Here is a 22,786-nt window from a genome sequence, read left to right as displayed (position 1 = left end):
AGGTAACACAGCTATGGTAACATTTATATTGCTATCAAGTTTGTTTATAGCAGCCTAAAGACCAATGCCGAAATTAGAAATTAACTACAATTAGCAAATAAATTGAGTGTCTCTTGGAATTACTTGATCATGTCTTAAAACGCTGCACAGTGTGATGCTCACGGAGGCAAAGCCAAGTCCCTGGGCTGTGCCAGCTGCACTGTTTGCTTCTCTGTTCTTCCTGCTCATCAGCTGCAGCAGGGCAACTTTGCTGCCTGTATCCACCTTGCCCAGCACATGGGTAGATGGTGGCCTGCTGCTGCCCAGGGATCTACGTGCCTCCTGCGCTGTGCAGGGATTAGGAATGTCATCCTTATGCAGGGAAACATCTCCCACTTGTGTTAGAAGTTGCACATTCCCAGAGCAAACGAGTCATCCAAGGTGAATGGGCATCTTCGTAGGAAGCAAAATTTCCTTGGATATTTCCTAGCTGTCTCCTTTGTCAGAGGCTGTTTCATTCCTTTTCTCTCTGTAACACATTCTGTCACCTTAAAGAGCAAAATGGGGCTGTGAGGGGAGGGAGAGAGCTGACAGAATGTAAATGTAAAGCAATTTAGACGACCGCAGATGGGGCGGTCACAGCACGGCGCAGATCTGTGCTGACTGCTGAGCACCGGGCTGACAGCGGGAGCGTTAGCTGGCCTGAGGCTGCTGCTGGCTTCTCTTCTTTCTCTATTTCTTTTTCTTTTATTTTCTGCCCTGCTTTCTTCAAAGCTAGGTGTCTCAGTTCCCTGTGGATTTCTTCTGGGGAGAATTTATCACTGGTAAATAACTATTTGTGTTGAATTTGCAGATAAACTGAAGTACTTTCTTTAATGTTGCAGTTTAGTACCCTTTCCTTTTCAGGTTTGCATGAGCACAGGCATCTGAAGGCAGTAAATCTGTCGTTCAGATAATGTATTTGCCCTTGGTACCAAAATATAAAAATAAAAATTACAAGGTCATTAACCATATCGAGAGAAAGAAAAACGAGCTGTGTATTAAGAGCTGAATGCCGGGGTGGGGTGGGCCAATAGCAGAATACTGAAGGGGACTGCTCATCTGCCCTTCTCATCATGAGAATCAATTAATTCCTTTCTTTCTCGTAGCACTGCTCCTCTGCACTGGGAACCCTCAGCATATGCCAGTCCAAATTTATGAGCAGTGTGTTTTCTGGCATTTTTCATTTATTAAGTGCAAACTCCTGTGGCCAGTGATTTACTGTAGGACGGCTCAGAAAGCAGCAAATAAGTATTATCTAACAATGTATTAAAAAAATACAAACTGGAAGAGACAATTTTATCTCTGCTTCCCAAGCAATTTATCTCTGTCCATGAGAAGGCAGGCTGGGGGGAGAATAGCCCTAGAATTGTTCTGGAGTGCATCTGGTCTGGAAATGAGTTCTTACGTGCAGTAAAGGGAAGCTTTGGAAAGCAATAGATTATTTTTAAAGTTTTAATATATTTTGTTTATTTCAGTTAGACTGCAGTACCAGGTGCAGACCTGAGAGCGTTGGAACCTGAGGGTATTCACTGCATGAGTCCAGCCTCACTGATTGAGAGGCAGCTCCTCTTTGTTTCCCACCATGGAGTTGAGGCTGTAAATAATCAACAGGGAAAAATGGCACTGTTTGAGGGCAGTGGTGTTCAGAAGGGTTGGTGTAGTCCACACTCACCCTTTTATCCATCTTCTTAAGCTCAGAGGTATTTTCACTAACAAGGACTAGGTTAAATTCATCTGCATGACACAGGTTACCACCTTGTAATATGTCATCTTCCAAATAGTTCCAAGAACAGTGACGTTATGGGGAACTTGGATATTTATGGCACCTAAACCTGTGTATCCAACACAGGCAGCAGCATTCATCTTTAGTCAACGAGGGTAAGAGGGGTTTCACCCTCAGAGCAGTCTCTGAATTACTCAGTAGCACCCATCTCAAATGATGGAACACTGCACGCATTCTTAATTGGAGCAGTTGTATCCACTTACAAAGAAAAGGGAAAAGAAAATTGTTTGTTTTTCCTCAAACTCTCCCAGGTCTGGCAATGTGGAGGAAGTATGGAGGTGCTACCCTGCTCTCGTGTGGCACACATCGAACGCACAAAGAAGCCCTACAACAATGACATCGATTACTATGCAAAGCGCAACGCCCTTCGGGCCGCAGAGGTCTGGATGGATGACTTCAAGTCCCATGTTTACATGGCGTGGAACATCCCCATGGCAGTAAGTATGGGCCACACTAGTCCTGAACAGAGGCAGAAGTCTGAATAGTTGTCCCTACTTAGCAATTTGGGGTGAAGACATTACTACAACTGTATGCAGTGGGCAAAGAGTTGGAGGAAGACTTCTTTTGTGCTGGTGAATACTCAGAGCAGAGTGTCATAAACTTGCTTCCTATATTGCTTCCTTGGTGTGTGAGTTTTGTTGTAGGCTCTGGAGTGGTGACACAGACTTACAATTTAACTGGAGCATGATGTTTCAGGTTTATGCACTTTCTCAGAGAAAGTCTTTAATTTAGGATGCCATTAAACTTTGAGGTGTTCATATGCTACAGTACTGAGAACTAGAGAAATGTCCATAAATAAATATCATGATTCACCATGAGACTCTGCGGACCTCACCAGGATAAAAAACAATGTGTGCAATAAAAGAATCCCACATTAACTAGCTTTATTTTCTACAGGGTGAGAGTTGCAATGTGGACACGTTCCACTTCTTACTGTGCATGTGAATTGTTAATGGCAGGTGGGGGCCCCCAGGAATCCACGTAATATAAATATTAGATAAACTGCAGGTTCAATTTACTACTTGATTCTGGAAGTATATCTCATGCTATATTTCCACAGAGCGTAATTCTTTTAGAGAAGAGATATGCGTTATAGCACAGTCAGGTGGAAACTGACTGCTGTTGTATCTTTTAGTGATATTTCCATCCAAATTATTCATGTGAAGGGGCACAGAGAGAGCAGCTGAGGGGAAGCACACACACTTCTGTAACTAAGGATAGTTTTGTTAACCCTTACATGAAGGATTTGGCCAAAGATGATTGGTTGAAGTAAATGGAAACAGAAGATGCTTCTATGTGAGCTGAAAAATATGCCAGTCCAGCTGTATCACTGTGAATATTTACAGTTATGACCTAGAGTCCATCGGAGTCATGGGAGTCCTGGCATAAATTTCACCAGATTTAGTTTTGTCTTATGCTTTGATAACTAGATAATATATCAGAAGGTATTCTAATTAATTTGTCATGTTTTTGAAGATACATACACCTAAAGGAGTCATGTTTCATTTTCCTCTGTGATGTCTGAGTACGTTAGATGTTCACACCCATCAGAATTTTAATTACTGCTGTTTAGTATTGGGCATTCTCATAATATTCACAATGTTGTGTTGAAAGTTAGGTCTCTATGAAGATGTGTTTTGGTTGCTACTTTTGGCTAATTGCAGGGAATTATCTTGCCTTAGCAAGGCAATACTGCCTAACACAACGTTTTTGTGATAGTAGGAGGAAGACAAAGCAGGGCTCACCTAAGCTTTTAGGGGCATTTTGGCCCTGCCTGCATCCATCTGAACAAATGGTGAGTTTCTAGCAGGAAGGTGAAAGAGAAATAATCTTTGAAAATTTGTTTACTTGATGCTGTCTGCAAACGAATTCTGAGAATATAAAAGACATTTAAATAAGCATTCACACCAAAACATGATCTCCTTTAATTTCTCTGAGATTACTTATTGATGTAGTTTTCTGCACGGAGCCATATAACAGCGTTTTAAAAAAACAGGCACATCTATATACAAAGGCATAAAATCAGCAGAAGTATTGAACATTGAAATATACTTTCCATAAAATAAATTGATTGATAAAACGTACATCATAAAAATAACCCCATTAGCTTTCAGGAAAAGGAAGCTAGCATGTCAGTGTCCACAGAGTCATTCTGCTGTAGTAGTCAATCTAGTTGACCTAAGTAGTTTACTGGTCAAAGCCGTAAGAAAAACTTTCTGTGAGAGATCTGGAAACCTTACTGCTGAGTGAAAAAGGATGAGTCTGCATACTACATCATATGGGCTCCTCGTTCCTGTACCATCGTGCAGTAACCCCGACTTAATGACTGTAGCTAGTATGGAACAAGGCACAGCATTTTCATAGCTGCTCAATTTGCTGCTCTTGTGATCTGTAGAAACAGCCTAGCGAGCAAGGTGTTACATTTCTTCACTACAGAATGGAAGAGAGACAAGGAAAATACATGTGTTCTGTATTTAAAACCCATCCAAATGAACCCTTTCATAACGCACACCATCTTTTCCCTTCTAAGTTACTGAGGGTCTGTTCACAGTGTGTACCTGGTTGGTGGCTGGACACACCTGCAGTCTTATCCCATAGCCCCCTGTAACCTTCAGCAGCAGGTCAGTGTAGCACTATTGCACTTTGCCAAATATTTGGTACGTCCTGTTTATGATCTATTCCTCAACAATTTTTATGATAAATAAATCTTATACTGAATGATTTATTGTACTGAGTGCCTCCAAGAATTGCTCTCCTTCCATTTAGCCTGAAGTAGAACATAAATTAACATTCATTTGAATGGATGCTGCATAGAAAGCTCATGACAAAGTATGCATCAGCAAGCAGCAGTGAGCACAGCAAACTCTTTATGTGGCAAATGGAAAAACCTGTTCAGTATTACACTCGTATTCTCTCCTGAAAACAAGGCATCTGTTGGGGATTCTAATAAACCCCGAGCTAAGACTTGCTGCTGTCTTGTAACCCTGCATCAGACACCACTTGGAAACAAATATTTCCTCCAGAAAGATTTCTGTACAGGGCAGTTAAGATAGATCCATGCAAAAGCCACCAATTTCACTCCATTTAATTCTTTCAGCATCAGAAAAGATTTATAAATTAGGTAACTCGGTGTCTTGATGTTGAGCTACGATGATTTATCCTGGTTTATCTCTACAGACAAAAACTGACCTGGTCGTTTTGAAACGTTTGAGTCTGATCATATCAATTTATTTTTGATATGCTCTTATGGAATTTTTTAGTCAAATGTGATTTGAATTCTGGGATTGAATTACAAAGAAGGTATTGAGTTTAAGTGCGTTTTATAGCTTAAGTCTGTGAATGAGCTCCAGTTCCAGTAAAAACTGAACGCTGGTCTATGCAAATGTTTAATGGGGCTTAATTGCTTTTTGAGCAGCTCTGCTTTGAAGTTTTAACAGGTCTGTTCTCATTTACATTCGTGAATACCCAAGGCTGTTAATAGTCTAAACCATGATCAAGCTGCTAGATCTTAGATCAGAATTACAGCTAAATTCCTTATAAATCCAAAAGCAAAGGAGTTCAGGTTTGATTGCAAACTTTTAGAATTGCTGTATGTTAACAGCATTCACATTGATTTTTTTATATTTTGATTTATGTTTGGGGTTTTTTTGCTTGTTCATTATCCTTATTTTTCTACTGACTTGTATTAATATTTATTGTCTGCTCTCCACAGCAGCTGTTTGATGAGCTGCTACTTACAAAAGAGAAAGTAGAGAGGGAAATACAACTTGGTGTACAAAATGAACTCCAATTTGGTTTCAGCAAAACAACAACAACAACAAACAACTGTAAAGTCAATGTGGTGACTCTATTCTTTTTCTATTTTGTAGAACCCTGGAGTTGATTTTGGAGATGTTTCTGAAAGAATAGCTCTACGACAGAGACTGCAGTGCCGGAGTTTTAAGTGGTACTTGGAGAATGTCTATCCTGAAATGAGAGTCTATAATAACACAGTCACTTATGGAGAGGTACTGTATGTCTTTGAAAACATGATGGCTGCATTACAGAATTCTTTCCATCTTAGTGGTGGCCTGTATTTGCTTCATTAATTCATTTTTGCAAATCCTCCTAGTTGGGGATAAAAAGCCACGTGTCCTTGTTCAGATGCAGTTGAGGCTACCATTTGGCAAGCTTTTATCTCTTCAGAAAAAGCCATTAGAGAAAAATTATTCTGCTGTTTTGTGCTCAGAATCTGTATTTTAATTTCTGCCTGTGCACAGTAATAAGTAAGACCCTGGAACAGCTACTCTGAGACAGCTGAACGGCCAGTTAACCCTGATAAAATGATGAATCCAAATGCACTGGAGATGTGTAGATGATTTGGTTCAGGTCAGCTTTCTGGATCATTTCTTTTCCACCTGTTAAATAGCCAAAACCACTGTATATGGTCTAACCTGATCTTTTAGGTCAGACATGCCTTCTGTAATTTTTTAAGGGTTCATCCAGTGCCTGTAAGGTAAGGACTGCTATGTGTCTGTGAACTGCCCTGTGAACAGGACAGTGTTTTTAAGACTCTGTGTTAATTGTCTGCCTGAATTAGGCAATAAATTTTCACACCAGACAACTACATGGACATTCTTTCCTGCTGTCCCATTTAAATGACTTCATATAAAAATAAGTCAAGCCTTTCAGATATTGATACAAAGTGCAAGTTTTATTGCATAACACCGCTCTGTATCCTAATATAACTATCTCTGGCAGTAACCAAGGAAAGACATTTAGGAAGTTCAACAGGAGCTATTAGTTACTGTCAGCTCTGAAAATGCTGCTGAGAAGAATATTGGCAGTACTGCCAATGCTGTGTCAATTACACCAGACGGGTAGGAAGCTGGGCTCCAAAAATAAGTTTGTTTCTGTTCAGTGGTTGCATTCAAAGTTCTCAAGTCACACAGGAAGTTCAACACTACAAGTATCCAATTCATTAAAATTTATGATAAATTGGAGCCACACAAGCTATCTAGCTAGTACAAACTGGAATCGTCCTCTTTCTTACATGCCCATAATAAAAAAAACTACAAGCTTCATCCTAAATGATATAAAGCTTGTTATTAGTATTTTCTCTTACAGCTATTTTTCTGGAGGAAAAGGTGTTTGAATTTTCAAGACTTTAAGGAAAATAAATGTATTGAGTAGATGTGAAACATATTGAAACAGTAGTAAAAATATATTTCCTAGTGACTCAATTCACATTTTTAAAGCTGTGTCATAAAGCTGTCTTCATGTTCTTTAGCCTTTATAGTACTAGTCATAAAATAAACCTCCTGAAATTTAATTGCTAGGGAACCCCCTTATCCCATCAGATTGCCTGTTATGTTCATGCACTATAACATAAAGGATTATTTACTGATTTTCCAACAAATCAGGCTGCAGCTATTCCTGTATTCTAGGGGTGGCCAGACAAGTTGTTGAGTCAAAACTCAAAGCAACTTGTTGACCGATTCAAATCGCCCATCTAAACAACTTCTCATTTAAGAGATCTGTGAAAATTTTCTGTGTCCAAAATGTGCATTAGTACCTGCAGCCTGAAGAGCTCACAAGAGCTCCAGCACAGTTTCATGGACTTGTAAACTCTTCTTGTCTGGGGAGATGCCTAAATTTTTGACTTGATTGTTTCTCTGAACCCCATCTTCAAATATATGAACCCCTTCTGTGCTGCTTATCATTGCTGCATCCTTTCAGTGATGTAAATTGTGTTATATTCTTAATTGAAATAAAATTGTTTAATATGCTCTTTTTGTTCTTATATACACAATAGGAGCAAATAAAAGTGTGCCACAGCCAACACCAGCCTGGGCAGTTCCTTTGCTGTTGGGTAAAGCCACATTTCAGCATGTAGGGTCTACCTCTTTTTCTACACGAGGGTAATTTGGAACAAAATTTGGCCTGAGTTTATAGAGTGCATTTTATGGGGTTTTGATCCTTGAGTAATTGATGAAAATAAAACTCTGACTTGAGTTAATAATTCTGTAAAGACAGGAGGTTGTCCAAATGATCTGTCTTTTCCTGGAGAGACTGCAAAGTCCTGTCACGTATGGAGAATGTTCCTCAGAGAAGAGGAGAATAGTTTTATCCACCATTTGTGTCAGTAGCTGTAGTATAACTAAGCTTTGTCTGGGAAGGACTTGCATCTTACAGAACAGTTTCTAATTCAATTGTTTTCCTTCTTTTTGGGCTATAGGTGCGTAACAGCAAAGCCAGTGGCTACTGCTTAGATCAGGGAGCTGAAGAGGATGACAAAGCAATCCTTTATCCATGCCATGGAATGTCCTCTCAGGTAAATAATTTGAATCCCATAATTATTGAGAAAACTGCAACTTTAAGAAATTTTCAGAAGAAACAAGAAGTAATTTATCGTGTTTGAGTATGGCAGTATCTCTTCATGTTGCAAAAGAAAATCTTTGACTTCCCTCTAGTCTTTTTGAGTGCCCTTTCCCAGATCTTACAACATGCAAATCTATACTCTGAAGATGCTAATAAGGAAAACAGAAAAATAATGATAATTTGTTTTAATAATGGAGAGATCCACTGCTGATTATCAAATGTAGACTGTTTGTTTCCACAAGCAGCTCTTCCCGTTGTGACTTGGCATATTTTAGGAATCATACCTCTTTACCTTCAGTGTTGATTGGTCCAATAGGTTCCTATGCAGAAATGTTTTAGCAAGATGCTGATGTGATTCCCTGAATGGGCAAAAAGTTAAGCACATATTTATCATTAACTTCTAATGCAATTAAGAATATCTTTTAAATTGATACTTCTCTAAAATTGAACATTTGGGTTTTTTTAGGTCCCTGTGAATATTATTTTCTTACAGATGTCTGGTGAATTTGAAATGACATTTCTTCTTTCTTGCTTAATAATGATACTGTTTTTTAGATACAAGTTGGTTATTATTTAGACTTAGGACTTGAGCTACTTCTAATTAATCTAATTCTAGTTTCATTTAAAGTACTGTCCAAATCAGAACTACATTAATGAATGTTCTCATGCGTAAATAAACTCTGACCTTATCAGGGACTTATGGGAGTTCACCCATATGTGTATTGATTTGGAGTCCTGGCTCATACATTGCCATGGAAGCATAACAGGAGTTGTGAAATATAAATATTGCCTACTGTGGTTAATTGGAAGCTGGTTAAGAGTCAAACCTCATTAGAGCAAAGAGGATAGACTGTAATTCTTACTGACAAAATGTCCAGCCTTGGCAGAATCATTACAGTACTCCTGACTGACACTTTCACAGTAAAAGCAGAAGGGACAGAGTAAGGTAACAAAAGTGTTGTTTAATTAGATGTAAATGAGTTTTCCAAGAAGAGTAGCTAGAAACATCGAGACACTCAGGGAGCTGAGTATCTTGCTCCATTCCAATTTTGACCAGAAGGCTGCAAATTTAAGTCTTTCTCTAAAGTGCCTTTCCAACACATAATCATGCTAGCACTGAAAGGAAAAATGAAATAGATATTTTGCAACCTAGATGAGATTCTTAAAATTTCGGGGCCTAAAGCAGCTCACCTCTCAGATACCATCTAGCTCTGACCAGTTTCTTTCATCCATCTCAACCAAGCTTTCTGTTTACTTTGGACTAAAACTTAAGGAACAAATCATTGCCTGTAAGTAATTGCTGAATAAACTGGGCAGCTCTTCTCAGGTGCAATAACAATCTATAAGTTACACACTGCCCAAAACATTGAAGATGGGTGGCGACCAATTCAGTCTCTTCTGGCTCAGTTCCACTACTTGTCTCCAATATCTCATCTGTTTGAAATTCCCAAAAAAGCCTTTAAAGTACAGCCACAAAATGGAGCCCTCTTGTACTAGCATTTTATAAAGGCATAGAAAGAGAAAGTCACTCTTCTCAAGCCCTTACAATCCAAAGTAATCTCTGCATGTGAGAATTATTAAAGTATGAGTAAGGCAAGAAGTTAATCTACCAAGTCATTCTGCAGCAGTTTCCATTTCACTCAGTAAGAAACGCCAGGCAGAAGGCAAAGGTGATGTTTTATCTAAGTTGAGTATTTCACAGACAAGTATGGGTTGGAGCCACTCAAATGCAGCCAAGTTAATTAATGATTACACAGCTGGAAAAGTTCTATCATCTCATCACAATTTACAAAATTAATTCAGTATGAGAACTACAGCTGCACAAACCCTAATCAAGGATATTCAAGCACATAGCATAAAAGGTGTTGACAGCAAGCTTTTTAATATATTAAATAAACATTTTTAAAGCCCCTCTTATGATCATCCTGGGTGAGCATAGTTATCTGTTATGTTTAGCTTTCAGTTTCTGACATTTTTCCTTCAAGCACAGGGCGTATAATAACCCTGCTGAGTTGAGATTTGGGTTAGTTGTACGCGCCTACTGAATATTAATGGCAATTAACATGGCGCTCATTCTCCCAGTTTAGGTTATCACTGGTGCTTGATGTATCCTACTGGCCTGAAAACTTCTCAGTAGTTAGGAATATCTATACAAGGTTTTGCATTGGCCTGAGTTGATTTCAGAACTCACTTTACAGAGGAGTATTGTCATTTTGATGTAGGTTTGTGAGGCCTGGAGTCTAATCCCTCTCAGGAAAAAAAGATTTGCAAATGCTCTTGAAAGAGCAGTGGGAAACACCATCATAGCTAGAGGAATTGTCAGGAAAAGAAAGGAATATACCTGGGGAACCCAAATGGCTTGTCATATGCAATCACCTGTAATGCCCACTGGGTCTACAGCAGTGCACCATACCCTTTTGTTTTAAAAAACAGCTTAAAAAAAAAAAATGGAAAAAAGAACAACCCCAAAAGTGGCACACAGGTGTTGAACCATCTGAGAGCAACTTGACGGCCTCAGTGGAAGTATTCATTGTCCCGGAGTTTATCTTGAATGCTGCGATGTGGAGCTGAGCACACAGCATGTGAACTGAACAGCATCCCGGATGCAGGGCCTGGCTCCCTCCCTCCCTCCCACACTCCTCTCCCTTTCACACCACACGGCAGTCGTGGTGCTGAGAGCTCCTCGTGCTGAGATCAAGTAGAAGGGAGAGAGATCTCTGTGCTCAGATTCCTGGAGTTTGTGGCCATACAAACAGATGGAATAAAAGCAGATGAAAGGCCTCGCTTTAACTGCTGCTTCAGGGCAGATATTTAACATTTTTCCAGGCAGAGCTATGTTTTTCCATAGCACACTGGATAGCATATCCCATTGCTCAGAGCAGGGCAACGGATAGAAAGGAAATTGCTCGACAGAAGCAGTGGGTGGCATTCTGTTAAACAACCTGTGTTTGTTATGACAAGCATTCTGGATATTTAAGGCATTTCAGGCTCTGTTTCATTAATGTTAGCTTACAGCTCACCTTATCTGGCATTGCTGAGAGGCTGTTAAGTATTTTGTTTTGCTGGGGAAATAAGAGCGAGGGGTTACATTTCCCATGGAACCCGACTGGACTCATCTGTGTGTCTCCTCCAAAGTTACCTGCTGATCTGTGCTTTACTCACTTGAGTGGAAATCGGCAGGGATGGGTTCTCTGAAGTCAAACCCTTCAATTAAGAGCTGACATTTACCTACCAGCTTATGCTCCTGAGGACCACCTTCCATAAGCATCACTGCCTGCTATTTTTTTAATCAGTTGGTAGTGACTTTGGTAAACAACCTTTGACGTCTCTTCCATTCTGCTCAGATTTCTGAAAATGGAAAGGAAAAGTGTCCTGTGTTATCGTAGGCACAGCAGATAGCATCAGGATTAGATCCTGGAGTAGGGAACACAGCTCTAGGCTTCAGCACGTGAGGTCCTTCATCATTAATGGGGCATTAAAAATACATTTCTGTTCTGCAGCTTGGGAATGCGTGGGTATGTAAGGCTCACAGCCCATCAGGACTTGTGTAGAGGGGTTTTGTTTGTTTGATTTCACCAGGTTTGAATATGCCTCAATAAAGGGGGGCTGCCATTTGATTTTGTCTGACAGGGAATAGATTTGGCATGATGCATCACACCCACAGTTCTAATGCAAATGCAGAGATTGTCATTTCGTTTTCAGTATGGAAGGGACACTTGAGATTGAATTTGAACACAGAGAGTGTAATTTTCATTACTCCATTGATTTGTATTCCAGTTCCTGTTTTCTAGTCCGCAGTACTAAGCAACTTATTTTAATACTTATCATATTTGTGCAGTTTGTATTGTCTCTATGAAGTGAGGATATCAAGTCTTTGGAGGGAGACATTATTAATCATATAATGAATCTTAATTTGAACTTTGATGAACCTTAATTTCAGATCTGATCTTGCAGAAGCAGGCACTATAACGTTCCTGCATCACGTGGCTTGAACTGACATGATGGCTTGGATGCGCTTTCAGAATTTTGCTTTATTTTATTTCAGATGTGCCTAAGTTTTTATAATTTTTGGAACTCTCAGCAGAAAGTACAGATTCAGGAAAATTATGCTGATGCTGTTCCGTTTGTCTCATCATTGTAAGGATATCAATTTCATGTGCCAAGCCATCTTTTATTCTGTTGAGCTGTCACACATCTGCCACTTTTAATATTGGAGACAGTTGAGCAGAGTTACTGTGTCTTCCACTTCCAGGGCTCAAGCAGCAGCAGTAGTTTCAGCTTCTTTACAACGCTGCCTTTCTGAGGTACCTGGCTGCTTGATGCTGAGGAATGCAACTCTGGCTGTAGAGATTCCAAAGACAAAGAATATTTTAGACCATTTTAATATCTGTATAGAAAACACTGCTCCTTCTGAACCACAAGGGAAATCAATCTGACACTGCCGATAGCCCAATATAAAAGGTGGCCCTGATTATCTTGATAAGGCAAAGCCAAGCAGGGTGGTATTTGTAGACCCACAGATTATAATGAAGATGGCAAGATGAACATATTTCCTACCGAGTGTAGTTTTCAGCAATGCCTGCAGTTCATTTGAACTCTGCTGAGTACTCACTGGTTCTTAGAAGTGTGAAGTAGACATGTTTTACTTAAAAACAGGAATGTGGGATTTTTTTTTCCCTATGGGAAAAACACAAGTTTATGTGTCAGAGTCAGCAGTCCATTTGAATCACTTTGTTGCTGAGCTTCTTTTCCATATGTCCCCAGTATCCCTATAGGCAAAAAGAAAAAGACTTGATTCATTGTGCAGAAACAGTGCCTCGACTGATGCCACTGCTCATGCCAAGGAGAATCCTCCTGTGGTTATCCCTGCGCTCCCTGTGGTGTGGGCTCTGCCCTAACTGTGTGCTTCACACGGATGCTCTGAACAGAAGTGGCAGGTGGAGAAAATGAGCACATACTCTGTCAGAGGGCATTTGGTTTGGGAGCGAGCAGACGAGGCTTTTTTACCAGCAGAAAGATATGAATATTCACAGCGTGGTTCTTCTGAGGTTAATAAGGACGGGTGAAGAAAGCTAGACTCTAATTCAGGTTTTTTTGATTGACTCTTAATGATGTCTCATGCACTGGCCAGTAGCATCCAATAAATGCCAGACATTTCTGACCTGCCTTCCCTTTCCTGTTAAGCAATTCCAGCCATATAAGAGCAGTAAGATGAGGCAGGCAATGAATTTCCCAGGTGATAATTGTGCCTCTCCAGTGGCTCCAGCAGCACCCCAGCCATAAAGCTGACTCTGTTGTGCAGCCTTTTGGCCACTGTGTGCTGCACTTGAGTACTTATAGGGCAAAATACTGTGCTGGTGGAATGCCTCTGGACTGCAACGCAGAAATGAGAAGTGGATGCTTCAGACTCAGTAGAGCATAATTCTGCTGTAACAAACCTGCACAGAACAGAGCCATGCTGGACATTTATTGAAGAGGTATCTATAAGTTAGAGAAAGAAAACAGAAATATTGTATTTCCAGCTGCATTTCTGGCTGCATGATCTAGAGAATGGAGAGCACAGGGATGCCATTGGGATGCCACTGGGCCTCTGTTCAGTCTGCTGCCAAATTAACATCATGCATTTTCTGTCTGGAATCACCCTCAGAAGACTCTCCCTCAACTGTCTGGAGAGAAGCAGTAACAAAGGTTTTGATGTTTGTGATGTATAAATGAGGACTCCATCATTGTTATCTCGGTGTTATGTGCTAGGCTGTTGGTACAGCCTGCTAAATGAACATCCTAAACTCACCCCACTCTGTAGGAGAGGGAAATCGCATCTTGAGTATCCGGCAGAGAGAGTTTGGAATCAGCCATCCTTCATCAAGGAAGTTGAATGGGCAGCCATCCACTCCTTTCACCTGGAGCCTGCTGTGGACACAGAGAACAGCTCTCTTCCATCACAAATTTGCATTGTGACAATTAGCCCTGCTTGACAGGAGCCACCTACAGATACTTTCTTTGTCCTTCAATATTTTTCCTTTGTCCAATATGATTGCAATAAAATACATTCTGGCGGTCTGAGATTCCAAGAAACCAATTTTTCACCTCTCCTACATACGGATTTTCTTTTCTTGAGGGCCATTGATGTGAGACAGGTGAAATCATCACTTAAAATGGAATAAAGATAAAAATGACTCTTGCTTTGTAAAAATTCATGTCTGACTGTACTGTACGTGTTAAACCGCTGGTACTCACCAAAACTTTTATCCTGATTAAAAGACAAAAAATACTCCAAAATAATCACTGGCTGTCACCTGAAGCATATTTACTGCCTGCAGCGTTTATCACATCACCACATTTCAAAACAGTTAAACCTCACAAAAAGCTGAAATATCAGTGTCATTCTTCAGCATGTTATTATGGTGACCTGAAGAATATGTTAGCAAATTATTTATTTCCCTCAGGATTTTTTTTTTCTCTTTTATTTTTGGTTACTGGATTTTTTTCAGTAGCGTTTATTTACAAAAACTAATTAGAGCTGTTGCTATCGATAGCCTCTAACAGAGCTCTTAAGAGCAAACTGCACAGCAAATTGACATCGTGTCCTTGTTCCATCAAATCCTGCTGAGTGGGTATGATTTACATATTGATTACTTCATCTTCTTGATTGCCCTTTTGCACGAAATATTGGGCTGGGAATGGTGGGGAGCATACTGTGTCCTACGAGAGACCTCGGGTTGCTAAACCAAGGTTCTCAGGCTCTGCCCTGGAGCACAACGTACCAGAGTGGGAAGGGCCTGACCCACAGCACAACAAAGGACCGGAGCTGCTAGTTGGCCTGGTGTCCCATGGCTGGGACTGTGGGGCCGTGATGAAATTGTTCCCTTTGCTTTTCTCCCCAGCTCGTTCGCTACAGCTCTGATGGTGTCCTGCAGCTGGGGCCGCTGGGCTCCACGGCCTTCCTGCCTGACTCCAAATGCCTTGTTGATGATGGGAAGGGCAGGACACCGACTCTGAAGAAGTGTGAAGATGTCCTGAGACCAGCACAGAGGTTCTGGGATTTTACGCAGGTGCGGAAAAGCTCAGAGAGCCACGTGGAAGGGAACTGGAGAGAAAGTGACTGGGAGGGTATTTAATGGAGATCAAGAAGGTCTTTAGAGGACTACTCTAGGAATCTCCCTGATGCTTTCTAGGATTTCTCCCCTTTAAACTTTTTATCACTTGAACTACAGACAATGTTCCGGGCTTTTCAGAGTGCTTTCTAGAAATTACAGATCTAGCACTTTTTTCTCCAAGTCTTTCCGACATTTTCTTGTCCCTTCTTCTAACCCTTCTTTTCTTTCTTTCAGAATGGTCCAATCATCAGCAGAGACACTGGCCGTTGTCTAGAAGTGGAAATGTCAAAGGATGCAAATTTTGGGCTCAGATTAGTTGTACAAAGGTGCTCGGGGCAAAAATGGATGATTAGAAACTGGATAAAACACGGCCGACATTGATTGCTGGGGCCGAGAGGCTGCTTCTCCTGCCATTGCCCATTGCTCAGTGTGCCATATCTTGCAAGGCATTTGTCCTAAAGCAAACTAGTTTGAACAGGACTTGGATCTAAACTCCATAGTTGAGCAATCAATGGAGGAAAAAAAAGAGGAAGAAAAAAAAAGCAAATACATACATGCTCTCTTTGACTATTTCTTGCTACAGTAGACAACCTGGGAAGCTTAAGAAGAGTTTTCTGTTTATTTGAAAGTCTTGGGAAGATCAGAAGACTCAGAAAAGTGTGTTCCTAAGCTCTCCTAGGAGAATTAATAGACAGATGTTTCTATGAGTTGAGAGATCCCAATACTGCCTCATAAAGAGAGTTCTCTGATGGGTAGCTTTTTAGCTTTAAGTTATTGACTGGTGCACAAATCCTATGGTGAATAATCATGTGCCTTTTTTATTGTACTTCGTATACGAGAGGACTGGAAAAATCCTACCTTTTCAGCATGTCTGGCTCATTGTACTAAAACGAAGACCTGTAAATAACACTGGTAAACCTGATACAATATATGAGAAATTTCAAGGTTGATTGTTTAGGAGTCTCTATCTCTAGAAAGAGACTATTCTGCATATGTTTACAGGTGGTTCTCAACCTTCAAGCTGCTAAAAGGCAGCATTTTAGAGACCTCTTCCATAGACACAGATAAACGTTGAATAGGTAAAATAACCACGTTCCATTGTATTGCCACGTTTTACATTTCTTGACTGTAAAGGAGTCACAATATAGCACTTGCATATTTAACTCTTTAGAGGCAGTAAATGTATGGGTGGATATGGAGAGGCCTCTGCTGGCCTTCAAGCCCCAAGTACAGGTTCAAGGCTCCCATCCTGCAGGGCTGTGCCTGCAGGTACACTTGGTGTTGTTCCAGCGACCGCCTGGAAGCCGGAGGCAGGGAACACTGGATGCTCGTTACTTCTGCAAATAAGGTGACTTAGTTGCCAACTGTGGAATTCAGCAATTTGAAGCTTCCATTTTGTTGCCCATCTTGTGAAAATGTCAAATGTGAGCAAACATGCTTTGTGAGCACTGTCTAGACAAATTTCCTGAACAAACCAACAAAGGCTTTTCAGTATTTGAAAACAAACACAAACCTAGTGCTACGAGAAGAAGTTCGAGCAGGCGTGAACTAGGCAGCTTATATAAGAAACGTTACTCTGAAATATAGATATTTTACTGTATTTGACCTGGTGACAGCATATCTGTGAACCTGCATTTAATAATGTATCCAATGGCTCATGCAGTGTCTGTGCAGGGGCAGCCAGAGCAATGGCAGAGCCTTGCCCAAGAGGCGGTCGGAGCCGATGACCACAGCCACGGTCAGCAGGCTTTGGGTGCGGGTCCACAACAGACGGCTTTTCACTGCAGTAAATTCAGTCACACTGAATGACAGAGACAGCATCTTAACTTTGTTGTTTAATATTTTATAGTACCTTTAAAAAAGGTTTTGTTTTGTTTTACTGAGCTAGGAAAATAGGTAATTGCAGACACTGCAGTACCATAAATCTTGGTGATCTGTTTCTTGAAGAGCTTTTGCCGTTCCTATTTCAAGGCATGCTGAACAAAATAAATTGGAAACAAAGTTAATTTTTCAAGGGCATGGTATGTAATAAAATATTTACTTTTAACATGCAAATTCCATCAGTTGTTGTCAACTCTTGGTTGGCATCCAGAGAGCACATCACCATATTTTGCCCCATTTTATTTTTGCAATTGTGTGTACAATATGTAATACAAAGTCTGGATTTTTATTTTTTTCTTATTTTTTTTTTGGTGGCTAATAGCTAATCTTTATTTATGTCACATGCACCAGGTTATGCATGAATATATACAAAAGAATAATTATGGCAGAGGTTCTAATATAAAAATGGTTTAAATTCTGCATTTATGGTTACTTGACCTCTAGAACAGCGTGCAGGGAGGGGTAACATCTTGAATTAATCAAGCATTACGTTAAAATCATGGATGGGCTCAGTACTCAATCCTTCTTGCAGGGCTGAAACAGAGGTAGGAAGATTCAGGCTAAATATAGACTGGGAGCAGTTGCCCTGCGTTTAACCTCATTGTGTTAATCTACCAGACAATTAAAAAAGCCAGTCACCGTCTACAAGGCAGGTGTTGAATTCTTGGTATAGAACTTCTATTTGTAAGTGACTTCTGATCTTCTCTCAGATACAATTTAAAAGGGGAAAGCTGTATGGAAGTTTTATTTCTTCTTTCGTTTATTCTAACAGAGTGCTATGGCATGGCTGAGGGAGGCAGGAAGACAGAAGGGAAAGTTACTTTTACCTGGTGAGTTCTGGGGGGAGCAAAGTGGCAAGTTGTTCACGCCTTGTGTAGTCTTTCAGTTAAACACAGCTAACTGTGAAGGAGCCACAAAGGTGAAAATAGTTATATGTGTGCATACAGTGTGGCAGCTCGATGCCTCACTCCTAGGAATGTAAAGTTACTGCACCCAGCAGAAGCGAATATGCTACGTGTTGGTTGTGTTTTTTTCTTGACAAATGGTCAATCTAGACTTGATCCTTGGTTAGCAATAGGGCAGCAAGCTTTTCAACCCTTTGCACAGGAAAAAGGAGAAATACCAAATCTGCTCCCCTGAAAAATAATGCTGTATTTGCTGTTTAGAGGCTTTGAAGCTGAGAAGACCAGATAGATGTGCTTTTACTGTCAAAGATTTTAAGCAAAAATTATTACCCTTCATTATCACACCACCATAACGAACATGAATTGGCTGTCCTGGGAATTACATGGCTGCACTTTTTTGGTGCTCAGTGCAAAGCATTAGAACGTGGCCACGTGGTCTAACCAAGGGTCAGTCCTGGCAAGCCTTGAGTGCAGAGGTCACACATCGCTGGAAGCCTGCAAGAACCAGGCTTTCGGTATGAGAAAGAATGCAGATTTCTGTGATAGTTAAATGGCTCTGAGATTTATGGAATAATATAAAAGAATTCAAATAACTTAAAGGTAAGGTTGGTTTTCTCTGTGATTGTCAGGGTGTTTTTTTTTAAGACTTAATGAAACAATTTCTTATATTTAAGAAATACGTCTGTTGTGTTCTTTTTCCTTTGGTCTTTATCTGTCTGAACCACTGCTTTGACTGTGGTATTAACATGGTAAATCTGCATGTGAGAGAGTCTTAAATATTCTCTCATAAAAGGAGACAATAATAAAAAAGGCTTGAGTATTATCTGTTTTAACCGACGTCTATGGGTCTCTTGTCAGTATTTCACCCGTAGTGTAATCCAAAGTCCTGCTTCATGTTGTTTCAAATGCTCAGTCATGTTTCCTGCAGTGCAGATAATCTCAAAAGTATTTAATGCCTTGTAGAGGAAATTCAGATAAGAAAAGAGAATTTTTTGTTTAAGAGATTTTGGAGTTAAACACTATCTCCTGGGACAGAGGAATAGAAGGCAAGGAGCACCAGTCTGAGTATGCTCCTATCGTAGGCAAGCATGACAAAAAATACTTCTGTAAGCATGTCAAGATCCTTTTAAAACGAGTTTGAGTCCTGTATGGAAAAAAAAACCTTTCAGAATTCTCTCCTTTGAGAGCTATAAACTGTCTTTCAAGCTGAATTTGTTCTTGGCTGGAGTGAAGCCATTTGTTCCTCAGCAAGACTTGTTAACCAGCTTTATCGGCTTAGTGGTTCTGAGGCATGGTCACCTCCAGTGGAAAGGAGCTGAGAGAAGGAAGAAAGTTTTTTAAAGGTGTCATTGAAGGATTTGATTGATTGCACTGGAATTAATAAATGTTGTACTCCTCCATGAGGCATGAGAACTCTTCAGGAGCGTCCCGCATCCCAAAACTAAAAGCTGGTTCCACAGACAGAATACAAAAACTGAGGCAGTTCTTCACTCTGAAAGCGTCGAACCATCTATCTCAGTTTAATGATTTGGAGCTTGACATGTCTGAACATCAAGCCCTCCTTGTCCTTTGGAAACTGCTCAGATCTCTTTTCATCAGCCTGCTCCTTTATAAAAACAGTTTCAGTAGATGAGAACCTCAAGTGCTGTGTGACAAGGGTTGTAATCCATCTGACATAGGACAGCTGAAATTTTAAATGCTTAGGCCACGTCTAATAAGCATTAGTGGAATAGCACAAGTCCTAATCTGTTCTCCAGATCAATTACACGTTCCTTCAATATCCATCATTTACTTGAATCCATTCATTAGCACCCATACCAAAGCACCATGTAGCCCGTTTGGGGACAAAATGAGTTGCACTGTAAGAACTTCAACAAAAATTGTGGTGCAGGGAGAGGTTGGTCCGTTGTTATTCAGGTAGGACACAAATAGCTCTGGGTTGTTTTGTGGTTTTGTTTGCTTCTTTGTTTTTTTTTGTTTGTTAGGCAAAAGCCCTTGTGAGGAAGAACAACTGTCAGAACTCCCTCAGTTGAAAACGGTTCTATTTTTGACTGAAGTTCCACTTTTGACTGCTGCTATTTTGACTAACTGCTACTTAGCACTGACACAGTCAGTCCTGAGGTCATGCTACAGATAGAAGATGGTATTGCAAATTGGAGGAACTAGCTAACAAGACGGATAGAAACCATGGGAGGATCATGTCTTCACACATCTCTAAATGTGGATTCACAAAAATAAACCTAGTGTTATGTTCTCTCAGGATGGAACCACAAACTTTATATAGTTTTGAATTCCTTCATTAAGAATACCTGTTCAAGAGGCCAGATCTCACTTTACAGACTTTTTTTCTTTCTGATGATGTTAGTGGACTTAGTGTGGCAGCCGTAATCATTGGGTACATGGAAAAATGGATTAATTGGTGACAATCTACTGAAGCATTCATAGCATGCATTACCAATGCGGTAACACAGATATTCATCAACCCCCAGTGCACTGACTGTTTTCTCCTGGAGATGGGGTCTGCTTACTTAGTGAAATAAGGGAACTCAAGGAATCTCTACTGCAACGCTACAGCTAATAATTCTCAGTGAATCTGGCACAAAGCACACCAATATTTGCACCTCTAGACTCACGTAATTAATTAGCTTCAGGTTCTCTCTTAACAGTCTCCCATCTCTGGCAACCGTTGAAAATACCTTGTCCTTCTGAGTGCCTGGAGTACTTACACCATGTGAAGATTTTAGCTGTCTCTGCAGTGCAACAGCCTTAGATAAAAGATGTACGATGACCTCTCAATGCATTGTAACTGATATTAGAATGGTTTCACAAAATATACTGACTTATTTAAAAATACTACTAATATGTAACTAAAGAGGTTGTCCTCATGGATTACCCTAAGCAAAAACAATGTTTTTTCTTTGCCCCAAAATATCTACTCGTAAATATCCCAGTGAAGCAATACCTGCCAACCTGATTTCAAAGAACAGAGTTTCTGAATCACGATTGTGCTTCAGAGACGTGAAGAAGCACTTCTACATTTCACAGAGCTGCAGTTTTCTCTTGGCCATCAAAAAGTATTGCCCAGTTTTAAACTCATTGTAACAAGTTTAATTAAAAAAAAAATAATGCACCAACCAGAAGGCAAGTTGTGACTGCAAATAATTTTTCATTATGTGGCACATCATCAAATCAATTTGTATTTACACTTGAAAAGTTAATAAATTACTATGCAATTTGCTGCTGGCAGGAGCATTTTTTATTAGTATACATCTGGACACCTCATTCTAAAATTCAAAGCTGTCACATCAAAAAAAACTAGGAAAGCAAATGCTCTACGTACATTTTAAAGTGTAAACTGTATGTAATGTGTTCTGAAAGGCAGTCAGGCCGTGTTTGAGATGAGCACAGCACACCGTGCAGCAGATTGCAGACTTTGAAAGGAGATGAGCTCTGTGCATGTCAGAGAAGATGTATCACGCCCTCATTAGAGACTTGGCCCTGAAAGTGCACATCCAAAAGTAGACTGATAACAGTACAGACTGAGAGCTGCTAGACCTCAGGGGTGGTTTGTCATGCAGTCGTGGTACAAAGACACTTGTGCACATTATACTTGCAGGTACTGATCCACATGCTATTACAAGTTGTGTTCACATGCAGTCCCTTGCAACCATTAAGTGCTCCACAAGAAGCATTCAAACACACAAAAAAAGTATCTCCATTAAAAAATTCTGATCTCCCAACCAATGCTCCTGAAATCACTGAACCATGGGGAAAAATAAGCTACAGAATCACAGAGTGGAAGCTTGTGATGGAAGTGTTCTCTTGCAACAAATTTTGTATTGGAGCTATGTTCTGAATATTCAAATCTGTACAAGCACATCAATCTGTCATTGATGCATTACTGTTCTAAAGAACACTCCTGTAACCAACGAAATGAAAGGATTAACAGTTCCCAACTTGCCTATGTTGGTACAGGACAGAAGGACAGATCCCACACCCTGTGGTTTGACCTGTATCAGTCCAGAGGCTAAACTTGCAGATGACATAAAATGTCATCACTGCAGTCAATGGAAGTTCTGGGAAGTACAGTAATTTACAGGTCTGGTCAGTTTGTGATTGGTAATATTGTTATTGACTTGATTCTTTTCTACTTCCCAAGTCACTTTCATCTTCCCAAAGGCAGCAGAAAGGGAATATGAAGTGCTAGTGCAATGCCATCATGCTTCTACCAGCAGACTATGCAGTCCAGTACATCATCTCTGAAAACTGTCAATAACTGATGTTTAGAAGAACGAAAATGCAGAACAATGATCATGTATATTCCCCTCATTTCGGAAGGCAGAGAATTCCCAAGCTAGAGTCTATACACACCAACACTGCCTTTACGTAACTAATCCACTTATATCTCTAGATATCAAAACATCCTGTTGTAAAAAATAGCACAATTGCTGCGTGAGTCACTATCTCTACTTTTAAATCTACTTGTCAGTTCATTCCAGAGGATGCCCTGTGGTTCTCTTACAGTTAAAAACTGTGAATAATTGCTGCCAACTCTTCTTCTCACCTCTTCTTAGTTTGACCCCTGTCATCCCTTCTCAAACATATTTTAGAACTGATCAAGTGTCACACTTATTTTGTATTACTGGCAAATAACTTCATAAAAGTGTAAGCACATGCTCTGTGTCATATATTGGACTGGGTGATAACACAGTGAGAACAGAGTGGGTTCCTGAGCTGTT

The 22,786-nt window shown here is 40.2% G+C and overlaps 1 protein-coding gene across 9 annotated transcripts in view; it reads left to right on the top strand.

Moving 5' to 3' along the window:
- GALNT9 (polypeptide N-acetylgalactosaminyltransferase 9) overlaps window positions 1–21,291 on the top strand; it is a 151,581-nt gene extending 130,290 nt beyond the window's left edge. For 6 of the 9 annotated variants that reach the window (XM_042865941.1, XM_042865942.1, XM_042865943.1 and 3 more), the window contains 5 exons: window positions 2,056–2,241; window positions 5,674–5,811; window positions 8,022–8,117; window positions 15,049–15,216; window positions 15,496–20,366. In XM_042865941.1, the coding sequence (XP_042721875.1) occupies window positions 2,056–2,241; window positions 5,674–5,811; window positions 8,022–8,117; window positions 15,049–15,216; window positions 15,496–15,642 (735 nt within the window). In that variant the 3' untranslated portion in view covers window positions 15,643–20,366. Of the gene's footprint in view, window positions 1–2,055; window positions 2,242–5,673; window positions 5,812–8,021; window positions 8,118–13,967; window positions 14,345–15,048; window positions 15,217–15,495 lie in introns of those variants that run through there. The other 3 variants (XM_042865940.1, XM_042865939.1, XM_042865944.1) reach the window with 3 other exon arrangements.
- Window positions 21,292–22,786: the final 1,495 nt, after the last annotated feature.

This window comes from Lagopus leucura, unplaced genomic scaffold (genome assembly GCF_019238085.1).
Source record: "Lagopus leucura isolate 7727_CA_CO unplaced genomic scaffold, USGS_WTPT01 Super-Scaffold_806, whole genome shotgun sequence".
In the NCBI taxonomy this organism is placed as follows: domain Eukaryota; kingdom Metazoa; phylum Chordata; class Aves; order Galliformes; family Phasianidae; genus Lagopus; species Lagopus leucura.
The sequence above is the reverse complement of the archived record's forward strand: the minus strand, read 5'-3'. Positions and strand labels throughout refer to the sequence as shown.